Source organism: Lichenostomus cassidix, chromosome 2 (genome assembly GCF_008360975.1).
Source record: "Lichenostomus cassidix isolate B80296 chromosome 2, HeHo_3.0, whole genome shotgun sequence".
Lineage (NCBI taxonomy): Eukaryota > Metazoa > Chordata > Aves > Passeriformes > Meliphagidae > Lichenostomus > Lichenostomus cassidix.
In genome coordinates, this window is record NC_139482.1 from 91,156,714 (window position 1) to 91,168,626 (window position 11,913).

The following is an 11,913-nucleotide window of genomic DNA, read 5'->3' on the forward strand; positions in this document are numbered from 1 at the left end:
GCCCGCCTTTTGTGCGACCCGCCCTCCCCTCACGTTGCTGCGCCAGGGAGGCGGCGGGAAAAGCGGGAGCCGCCGCGGCGCAGGCCGGGTGCCGCTCCCGGGGAAACCGGCGGCGGCGGCTGCGCCACGCCGTGCCGCCCCTGCCCCAGCTCCCCCGGCGGCTTCTCTCCGCCGCCGCTCCCGCCTCGCCCGCCGCTGCGGGGCTCCCGGGGGCCGAACTCGCGGCCTCCCCGGCGCCGGGCCGGCACTGACGCGCCTTTATTTAAACGCCTTGTAGAGCGACTCGAGCGGGGCGGAGGGAAGCGGTGCTCGGCGAACGAGCCGAAGGATGCCCGGGACGGCGAGGAAGGCGGTGTGACGGCCTAGACCCGCGGGAGGAGCGGCCGCTCCGGCGCTCGGGTACGGCGTGCGCGGCGCGGGGTCGGGCGGCGCGGCGCGGTGCGGCCAGGCGGCGGCGGCGGGGGATGCGCTGCCGGCGCGGGAGCCGCGCGGAAGTGATCGCCAGTAAGTATCGCTGTCCTGTGCGGGAAGAGAGCTCGCCCGGGGGGAAATTCAAATCACATCAGAGGAGTTAGGGCGTGTGCCTTGCCTTCGGGTTTCTCAGGATTTTCCTGACTGAGCAAGGTATTGAGGTTCCGTAAGGATGCCACGTGAGAGCTGCGAGGGAGTAAAACCAGAATCATTAGGTTAGAAAAGACCTCCAATATCATCGAGTCCAGCTTGTAACCGAACATTTTCCCTGAGCCTGAGGTGTGGCTGGCTGAGTGACATCTGAAGTGGTCTCTGAAAAGCGCTGCACGCAGCTTCACGTTTCAGGAAGCTTGCATCGATTTGAGGTTGTTTTAATGTTTTGGGTTGTAAAACCGTGCTAGTGCATAAACTATTAGGTGCACTTAGCTCAATCCTGTTGGAGAACGGCCAGGTGAAAATACACAGAATCGCAAATTAGTTAGGGTTGGAAGGGACCTCGGGAGACCATTTAGTCCAGCCGCCCTGCCAAGGCAGCATCACCTAGAGCAAGTTTAGAGCAGATGACTTAAGAGTACATCCAGGTGGGTTGATATGTCTCCAGAGAGCTCCCTGGACAGCCTGTTCCAGTGCTCTGATACAAAGCAAAGAATTCTTCCTGGTGTTGGAGTGCAACTTCTTGTGTTTTAGTTTATGGCCATTGCTTCTTGTCCTGTTGCTGGGATCCACTGAAAACGCTCTGGCACGATCCTCTTTGCACAATTTATATGCATTAATGAAATTCCCTCTCAGTTTTCTCCACACTGAACAAGCCCAGCTCCCACAGTCTCTCCTCATGAGATGCAGTTTGTGTCAAAAGGCAGGTGTTTCAGCAAGAAGTTTCATTAAAATATTTACATAACTTCATCAGCTGTATACAGTTTTGCCTGATGCCTTATTAGGTAGACACTGTGGCATGTACATGGCTTTGGTTTTGTAAGGATTTTATGTTTTGATTTAGGATGGTATGTAAGAATTGGAAATGGATAGGCTTAGAGTACCAATAAATTATTTCCAGAATATGTACTGCGAGGTAAAATGTACTACTTTTAGTAGGAGAAAGGATATTCTATAAGCCTCCTCCTTTAAAAGAACTTAATTGACTCTGTTCAGGTGTGTGCACACCTGGGTTGTGAAATTTTTAATGCTAATTGGGAGGCAGACATCTCTTGTAAAAGCAAGCCTTCTAAGTGGAAATAATGTTTTACATCAAAAGCTTCTGGCTATTTCTATAAATCAACTAGTGAAATTCCTGTAATTCTTTCCTAAAAGATGCATATGGTAAAAATCAAGCATTTATGAAGCCATGGTTGTTATAGTTGGACACTAAAAGGACCTTTTTACTTTGGCACCAGACTCCAAGTTTTCTTAAAAGTCTTTTGAGTTGGTAGATTACTTATGCCAAATTTTTACTTCAGTTAAAGTGGTCTTGCATATAATTTTTTAACCTAGCATGTAAAAAGCAGAAATTAAGTTGTAGTCAAATGTTTGTGTAGATTGTTTAAATTGTTTTAAAAGAATAGAAAGTAACAGTTTGTTTTAAAACATTCTCTAATGGTTGTCCTGTTGATGCATATACGAAATACTCTAGTACAGTACAAATTTCAGCTTGAAGTCCTTTGGGAAATTCAGCTCTAGGAATGATGATCACATCCACCCAAAGAGAATCATTGTTTGGATACATTACTTAGAAATTTTTGGGTTCAGTCAGCTGTATTGTCAGGGTTTTTGATTCTGAGTGGTTGTTTTGGTTTTTTTTTTTTTTTTTGGTGGGTTTTTTGGGAGCGTGGGGTTGTTTTTGGAGGATTAAATAAAGGTATCTGTGCTGTAGTGTTTGCTGGGTTTTTTCAGTGTGTTGATTTTTTTTTTTTTTTTTTTTTTTAATCTGGTAGAAGTAAGAGTACTTTAATATCAAAACAGATAGAACAAAACCAAAAAGCCATTTAGAAACTTACAGGGGTTTTAATCTGTTTTGGTTATTGTACCTCTATTTCAGTGTGTCTGTACAACTTACAAGTGTAGTGATTCATATACCTTATTTCTTGTGCCTTATTAAATGTGTCTTCATTTTTCATTGTTTTTATTCTATCTGTGCCCATTTGACCTCTTATCTCCCCTGCACTTCCAGTTATTTTTAAATGCACAGACTGGATTTTTCAGTGTGTAGTGGAAGTTTTCTTAGGTTTCTTGTGTTCTGTTACTGGTGAAGTCTTGATTAAACCTATGATTGTACATGTGCAGACTGTGTGCTGTTAGTGATGAACTTGGTGAGCAGTGTACAGTTGAAAGGGAACAGTTTGCTGAGCTCCTTGGCTTGACAAGAATCAATTCTGTAAAAAGTTGCTTTGTTGGTAGGAGCTTTTTAAAACAAAATCAGAAACTTTACTCTTGATGAAGCAGTGGCAGATGGAGATATCTGGATGCTTTTTAATAAGGTAATTTGCAGAGCAGAGATGGCCAAAGGAGCAGCAGAGTGTTTTCTGGAAACCAGAACAGCTGCATGGAATCAGTCTGCATGTCTGTTTAGTCTAGCATTTTGTCTCAGGAGTGGACACTTGTTTATGCATAGAAAAAAGAATGAAAACAGGAGGCATTGTTAATAAGTTGCTGCTCTTTGGTGGGAAAACTACTTTAGTTGTGCATTTAATCAAATTAAATTCTCTTTTTACAGATAATCAGAATGACTAAAAAAAGGAAACGTCAGGAGGATTTCCAAAAAGTGAAACTAAAAGTTGGGAAAAAAAAGCCTAAACTAGAGAATGCAACTGATACTACCTTCAAAACAAAGGCCATACAAATTCCTGAGCAGCTTAAAGAAGATGGAGTGCTTCCTACACAAAACAGAAAACTTAACATAAAGGTATACTGTGATATTACATTCTGAAATAACAGAAGATTGCTTACCCTTTATCTAGGTTTGCTATGTTTGTTGCAATTTAGGAAAAAACATTTATTAAAAAAAACAGAAAAGCAGCAGGGTATCTGAATGCAGCCTTGCTTTTAAAGAATCTCGTATTTCTTTGGGGGGTGGATTTGTTTTCCTTCGTTTGTGTCATCTTCTGTCTCTTGCAGCTCTCTGCTTAAACTGAAGTAAGCTGTTCAGACTGAGGTTTCTTAGTTCTGCTTTTGAGAACAAGAGTGAGAGGACTTGCATTTGGTCATCCCTCTGTTGAGTCAGTAGGGTTGTGCATAAACTTAAGAATGAGATGGAAGGAGAAGTCATAATCTCCTGTTTTTCCTTTCACTGATTTCTGATGATTTGTTCATTGTTGTGGTATGAACTAATGACCATGTTTGTTCTGAATGTATTTTGCTATTATGAACAGCAGTACATCATAAGGATAGCTTCTGTATTTTTAAATGTTTAAGAAAAATGTGCACAAAATAGGTGGGGGAAGTTTGAACACCTTAAAGTAATAACAATGGCAAGTGTGTATGTTTGTTTCTTTGTAGGATCTGCTCTCACAGATGCACCACTATAGTCCTGGGGTTAAGCATAATGCACTTCTTGGACTCAAAGAACTCCTGTCTCAGTATCCCTTTGTAATTGATGCACACCTTTCAAGTATAATAAGTGAAGTGGCAGCTGTGTTTACAGATAAAGATTCTGGTGTCAGAGGAGCAGCTGTTCACCTGCTGCAGTTCTTGGCTTCAAAAATAAGAGCGGAACAGATTGCTCCATTTTTTCCTTTGGTAAGTGCCCATCTCTCTAGTGCCATGACTCATATCAGTGAGGGAATTCAGGAAGATTCATTGAAAGTCTTGGATGTTTTATTGGAAGCATACCCAGCTCTTCTTACAGACCGCAGCATTATATTGTTGAAGAATTTTGTAGAGCTTATTTCTCACCAGCAACTCTCAAAAAGACTGAAAAGCAGGGACAAACTTTCCTGGATGCTCTCTGTTAACCCAAATCGCAGAGTAACATCTCAGCAGTGGAGGTTGAATGTACTTACCAGGCTTAAGAAGTTTCTCCAAGCAGTGGTAGATGGAACCAGTGATACAGAGGATGAAGGGCTTCAAGAGCAGAAGGACAACTCTCATTCTGTGAGGAACCCAATATGTATTAGTTGGAAGCTCCATGCAAATAATCAGCAGCACATACAACTATTTGAAAGTGGTGGCTTACGACCAAAGATCAACTCATCATTTAGACTGAGGTGAGAAAATGTTAACTGGTTTGGGAATTAATGTCAACTGTGTGATCACTATTTAATTTTTTATTGTGGGATTGTCCCTTAGCCATATTTTAGGACACTTAGTGTAATGTGAAGTCTTACTGCAAAGGCTTGAAAATATAGGAATATTCAGCAGATAATGGTGTTCTGTGTATATTATGAACTTTCCTGCTACAAAAGCTTTTTTTTACGCTATTCATAATAATTTTGAGTTACCAGCTCTGTTGGGATTATTTTGGAATGCAAACTGAAAACTTGCAGGTTGTTGCAGGATATCGGACAGACCTAGGGGCAAATAGGCAAATTTCTTTACCTAAAATGTAAGCTTGTTTGTGATAATGAATCTAACTGAAATTTTGTGCTTTTACCTTCAACAGTCTGTCATAGACTTAGGAGTCTGTTACCTTTGACTGTAGCTCCTTTTAAAAAGGACAGCATGATGAGATGTGTCTGGTGGTATGAAGATGTGCTAAGTTTCCAATTCTAGATATTTTAATCACTTCACCAGTTTATATATACTCTCTGGATGAAAGATGTGTCAGCTGAGACATGCTGATGAATATGAAAGAAAGTATAGAGCACTTAGTCACAGAAAGGTTTGTGTGGGTTTTGGTAGTACTCTAAACAGATGTGAGCTGAAGTTAAGGGAGAAATAAACAACTGTTTTTATTTCTCTTCCTCCTCTCTGATTCACCCACTAAGGGGGAACCTCCCACCTCACTTTATGGTACCTTTTGAGCATTGGCATCCTCATGTGCATTAATATGGATGTTACATACCTGCTGGCGGGAGACCTGGAATGGTGACTTTAAAAATGGAAGCAGTTTAGCTATTACACAGCTCTGTTACCTGTAGATACCAAGGTGGTTTGAAAAGAAACCATAATTGTTATTTTACTGCTAGAGAACACTGAATAAGAGGTATAAAGCAGTTGTACCAAATTAATCTAGGAAGTCAGTGGCAAAAAAGGGTATAAAACCCTCTGCCTACTCCATTGCTATGTCCGTTTTATACATTTGAAGGAATGAAGGGCAGAAAAAGTGTTTGCTTTGAGTACCACAGGTGTTGACCTGAATTAGTAGGTGTTTGCCATCTCTGTTAGGGAGAGACAGACATGACCATCCATTCCTGTTCTCCTAGGCTTCCTCATTCTGGGTAGCATATTACTTATGGCAGGTATAGGAAACATTAAGCTAAGTAAAACTTGCAGCTTATTCTCCTAAAATTGTTGTCAGCGTAAGTGTTCAGTCATGACCAACAGTATCTGCTGCAGGTTAAATTTTGGCTGGCAACTAGACTAGTGAAGCTCCCTTGAGGCAGGGGGAGGTTTCAGTGCTGAGCACTGAACAGTGCTATTGAGTTCATCTTTGCAGTCAGAAGCACACAGTTGTGGACCACTGGATGTCAGAAGATCCTTTTGTTGTGCCCTGGGTCATATGCAGTGTATGATGTACCGTATGGTGTAATAGCTGAAGATGCATTGTATCCAAGGTCTAGGGAAATAAACTTTACATCTGGTGTCACCTGAATTGGATTCCGCTTTTCTGAGGAGCTAGATTTTGGTGAAACATCGTGATGCGCTTCTGGTTATAAATACTTACAAAAAGATGTTTGCAAGCATGAGGAGGAGCCAGAAGAATAGAAGGAAACATGGCTAGAATCCAAGGCGAGATTGGCAAAGCAAGCTGATGGCAGCAGAACAGAAGAATAGGAAGGGAAGGATCATCTGCTGAAGGTACTAAAATGTTCTCATTTTATTGCATTTGTGCATATTTTTGGTGTATTCGTTTTTCACAAAGGGCCAGTACTGCTAGTTTAAGTGACTATGTATGAAGTTCCAATAGTGAAGAGTTGTGGTGGTTGTTTTTGTATTTGCTGCAGAAATAATTTCTAACCATCTAAAGGTGTTTAAATCTGTCACTTCCAATCCCAATTGTTGCCTTTTATGGGCATTCCCAGGCTGCTACTCAGGCCTCTATGGCAAGGACAGAAATTAGTTGTAATAAGAGGTTCAACACTCTGTGTGTCTATGTGTGTGTATGTTTCAAGTCCTAGCTGTGGATAGTGATTTGACAAAACCATAAGTAACTATTTGCAGTGTGTGTGTATTGATGGTCTTGTTACTAATACTGCAAGTAAGTTCAACTTTATTCTTTAACAAGTAGACTTCCAAACAGCATAATTGTGTGCTAAATTTTTAAAGTTCCTATATGTTTTTAATCTTGCAAGTTCACTGGATAGGGATGACAGTCATGTCACTGATAATCTAGTGATTATGGAACAAGATTTTCTGAATCAGTTTGCAGTATTGGTGTTTAATAGAAAGGGTAGATTCTGATCTTGGAATGCTGGATGATTCAGTGATGCAAATTTTAAGATAGCATTATGTTCCGTTGAGTGCTAGATCTTCCTATTGTTTGTAATTAAAGATTGCAGTGTCTTAGGAGGTGGTTAGAATGTATTCTCTGCATTAGGTGTTAACTGTGCTGCTTTTGCATTAAACTCATTTCAGGTGTGGAAAAACAGAAAGTCTTCACAACTCAAATGTGGTACCAAGGCATGTGATTTTGGGGTTTTTTTTTGACTGGAAGAGAAACAGTTGAGCTTCAGATTCTGCTGAGAGAGGACAATATGAAGCTGCAGAGAAAAGCAAAGATGACTTGAGAGACTGAAATGGAAGATGAAGCATAGCCAATAAATACATATACGTGCATCAAATGGAAAATGCAGTTCATTTGGTGTGCTGAGTGTTTGCTGCGTTTGGCAGTGCACACAGAAAAGGAGGACAAGTAATCTGACTTAAACTGCGAGCCATAAAAACTTAATAACTTCCAAGGACTTCTCCTGTTCTAAAGAACAGCAAGTTGTTTCCTTATTTTCTGTTTCTTTTATACTTCCTTGACTTCGCTTTGCTGAATTTCTGTTGTCTTCTTACTGTCAAGTGGCAGATATTTACACAATTTTTGTTTGTTTGGTCCTGCTTTATAAAAATACGGGCAAAAATACATAAAGAAAATGACAGCTTTAGGGTATCTTGCAAGTGCCTTCAATAGTATTTCATACTGATATAAAGGTAATATGCTTTGCTGTGTTTCCAAGAGCCACCTTACCACTCAAGAGTAGTGATAACAGATGTGTGACAAAGAGATTAATTGAAATCAAACCTTCCCAGTTTGAGTGAACCTGTATTGCTAAGGATGCTGTACTAATCAAAGAAATACTGGACATATTACTATAATACTTTGTCATTGTCTGTTACTGCCACTTAGATTTTATTTAGCACTGTCATTGTCAACCTTGAAGATGTGGAGGAATCTTATCTTGAGAGATAGGGGCTTCTTTTGCAGGGGTGCATGAAAGCTATGCTAAGTATTCTTACCCAAATGCTTTCAGCAGCTGTGAGGAGTATCCCTTTTGGCATGAATTCTTCCTTTTTCCATTCCTTGTTTCAGAAAAGTACTGAAATAGTTTTGTGTGTGTGTTATACTTCTGTAGGAATCTTCCAGTGTGAATTACCAATTTCTCAGGTTTCATGCACTATTCACTTTTTAATTGGGAGATTTTTGTGTTCCTTAAATATATTGCTGGAATTCCAGAGTTCTGCTGTAATATCAGATTTTTTTAAAGAGAAATTATTAAAGACTACTACTTCAGAACTTTTCCAGCCAATTACTGACATTTCAGACTCTCAGCTGAGTGTGTAATCCTGTCACAGCATAGCATTTACAGGACAACCTTGCTTTTTCAATGAGATTATAGTCTTGGTATCAACAGGCTTTAGAAGTCATTGTAGTTATAACTGAAAAATGGGATTTGTGTACTGTATTTGAGATGACTGAGAGTTAAAAGTCTGAGATAGAGCCATTCACCCTAATCTCTTTCTACTCTGAAAGCAACTGGTGTCTACTGCAGTGCCTGCACCAGAGAAATAAAATTAAGCAACAAAAATAAAAGGACAAATAAACCAAATTATATTTACTGAATATGTTGGTTGCTGCAGTTCATGCTAAGCTTTATAAAATTTTAAGATGTTTGATAATCATAGTAAGAACTAAAGATAAAGCAATTTTTTTTTCTTATGACCAGTTATGTTTCCACTTGTCCATTTTTGTGCTGGAGATCTAAATTCTCTCCTCTATCTTGCCTTCATTGGAAAAGAGTTTGTCTCACACTTTCTTTTTATTCCTTCTCCCTGCACCTTTTACAGTTTGTTCATATCTGGGTTTGTTTTGATTTAGTAATTTTGACACACTGATACCAACCAGAGAGAAGTGACAGAATAAAATTTTCACTTTTTATGTCTATTATTGATGATTTCAATATGTAGCTTCATAGAAGGATATAACTAATTGGATAATTTAGAAATGACAGGCTGGCTAGGGAAAACTGCTTTACATCTTCATTCTAGTGTGAAATTAAAATATTTGTAAATAAAACTTCTGCAGGTCTATGGAAAGCAAATAGTTTTTCAGTTCCTATTTTGAGTGTATATGTAAAGAAAAATGACTTGGAGATCATCTCTGAAATCCAAAGGAGTTTTAACAGGAGGTTCAGCATGCTAATTTCTTGTATGTTAGGAAATTAGAATTATGATAGGAATTCCCTGCTATGAATTAGGAAACAAAACCATAATGGAAAACAATTTCACAAATTGTCAGTTGAAATTGTTGATTTTTTTTTTTTTATGGGCGCTTTATTCCTTAAAATTAACAGGAGTTACTCAGGGTTTTACTTTTTCAAAAAAACCTTTTTGAAATGCATACATGTCGCCTGAACTTAACCAGTGGCAGGATTGGGTCATATCTGCTGATAATCCCTTCAGAGATACAAAGAAAATATTGTTTAAGTGGGTGGAGAAAGAGTTGGTTTTCTTGATTTCTGGCAGATATTCTTTTAATTTAAACATGTCTTAATTTTAAATGTTTTTTAACTTCATTATCATATAATATTAATAATTTTCCATTTAGTTGCTTTCCAGAGCATTATAGCTAAGCATCAGGTGGGAACCAAATATATTTTTGAAGAAACTTTTTTTCTGCTATTAATATGAAAACCATTGTTTATTATAGTTGGAGATGGTTATTAACTGTAATAAACCTCATGCATTTGACAATACCTTGTAGTCAGCTTCGTTATTTTGCTTTAATGAGCTTAAGAGGTTTTTTTGCATTATTTTGTTGTGCTGAGTATAATTGTTGATTCCTGTTGATTGATGGTGATAATGCATATCATATTTCTCCACTTCATAGACTTTACATGCAACAGTGGGGAAAGAAATACTGAAATCTAAGAAGTTGTTAGAGAAGCATGCAAACTTGCAGGGAAACTTGGGAGCAGGTTTGTTATAGATGGTTTCAGCTCCCTTTTTTCTGTACTGAAATATCTAGCACGGAAGCCAGCAAACATATAATGTGTTAAGTAATTTTTCCCATTATTCAGAATACAGGAAAGTAGTAGTAGTACTGTAATCTTGTTTTGAAAGGTGTAATCTTTATCTTTTTATCTTTTTTTCTTTTTTTTTTTTTCTTTTTGCCTTTTTTTCTTTTTTTTTTCTTTTGTTGTTTAGGTCTCTGACAAGTGTAATGGACAGTGCAGAAAAAGGCCTGTCCTCGGCTGAGAACTTAAAAGGTTTTATTGAGATAATAATTCCATTACTCATTGAGTGCTGGATTGAAGCATCTCCTGCACAATCAGCTCCCATTCTTGGAAACCTTTTGGAATCAGAATCTCAGCAGCTTATGCAGCAAGTGCTTAGCATAATACATTTATTGTGGAAACTCACAAAGCGACATGACGAAACATACAAAATGGTAAGGGAGAAATAATCCATGGCATAATTATGGCAGTTCATTTTGTTTTGATTAGAAACTAGTGATTTGGTGATTTGAAGCAGTGAAGATACTTTATTAAGAGAAAAAGAGCCTAGGTGTTGAGTAGATTTTGAATCTGGATTTTTTTGCCTCGTACTGTAGAAAATAATCTGTTGAACTGAGCCATGAATTCAGTAATAGTCTCCAGGAATCCTTGGCAGACTGCAGCACAAAAGCTTTTGAAACGGAAAGGGTATTGGAGAAGAGGAGCATTTTTTTCTCCCAGATAATGTCTAGAATATAAATTGGAATGAAGTGTAGAATGGAGTTGTTTTTACCTTGTTTTTGTATGTTAAAAAATTTTGTGGGGGTGGGTGGAAATGAGCAAACCCTAGATGTTTGGAAAGGTAGAAGATAAAGGTGGTGTGAGATCCTGTAATTGCTTGGTGAAATCTATGTTGCTGTGTCATGACTGGTAGGATCATAGGATATCAAATCAAAACCTCAATAAGGGTTTTAGGAAAACACAGAGATGTTTTCCTAAATGATAACTTCAGTATCCTCTGAAGTTTTGGTGTGTTTTTTCCCCAAGTTATTTTCTCTGTCTTTGACTTAAATAACTTAATTGCATTTTTTGGTAACCGCTGCTGCTTTCAAAAAAATTTTGCAAATTGGAAAAAGAAAACAATTTCCATTTGGACTGTTAAGAGTAGTTGGAAGGAATGTCTTGACAGCTCTTGATTTAACCTGTGTGTAGGACTGTGGGTCCCTTTACTAAATAGGGTAATTATTGGAAAACATATGTAGAATCGTTACATTAAACCAAAGTTACCCAACATACCCAGCTTTGAGGGGTAGATTCAGTGTGTCTGAGCAAAACACACTGTGTTCCTTTTCCCTTGTCTTTCCTTTGAGGCCCTCTTGGAAGCGGGCAAAAAGCAGGCACTTGACCAGGTAAATCCTGTGGCAGCCTCCTGTCCCTAGCCTTTTTCTGAAGGATCCTGCAGAGCTGCTGCCCTTAGCCATAGGGTGCCTGTATTTTGGCCACATGAATGGCATGCTCCTCTGTCAAGATATGAACTGTTTTGGGAACACACAGTTGAATTATGACCTTAAGTTGTTTGTGGAGGGGAAAAAATCTGAGGTTCTTGTAACCTGGGTTTTTTTGTAGAGTAAATTTAATTTTAGAGAAATGGTTGGGTTTGTCTTTTTAGTTACCTCTATATATAAAATGTATTCAAATGGCTCAGTTTGAAAATGAAAGCTTTGCTTCTTTAATAGCCCTTGGGCTTACAGGCCAAAGTGGTTATTATAGGCACTGTGGAAAGCCACTCTGAATATGCTTAGTGGAAAGCTATTGATCTTTGAAACAGTTTAATGACCATTCTCTGTTCTTAATAGTCAAATATCAAAAAGGT

The 11,913-nt window shown here is 38.9% G+C and overlaps 1 protein-coding gene across 5 annotated transcripts in view; it reads left to right on the forward strand.

Moving 5' to 3' along the window:
- The window catches only part of TEX10 (testis expressed 10), a 55,027-nt gene that overhangs the window by 203 nt on the left and 42,911 nt on the right, over positions 1 to 11,913 (forward strand). For 4 of the 5 annotated variants that reach the window (XM_085052366.1, XM_085052371.1, XM_085052368.1 and 1 more), the window contains exons 2-5: positions 278 to 504; positions 3,179 to 3,367; positions 3,961 to 4,667; positions 10,252 to 10,495. In XM_085052366.1, the coding sequence (XP_084908492.1) occupies positions 3,188 to 3,367; positions 3,961 to 4,667; positions 10,252 to 10,495 (1,131 nt within the window). In that variant the 5' untranslated portion in view covers positions 278 to 504; positions 3,179 to 3,187. The remainder of the gene's footprint in view (positions 1 to 277; positions 505 to 3,178; positions 3,368 to 3,960; positions 4,668 to 10,251; positions 10,496 to 11,913) is intronic. The other variant, XM_085052370.1, reaches the window with a different exon arrangement.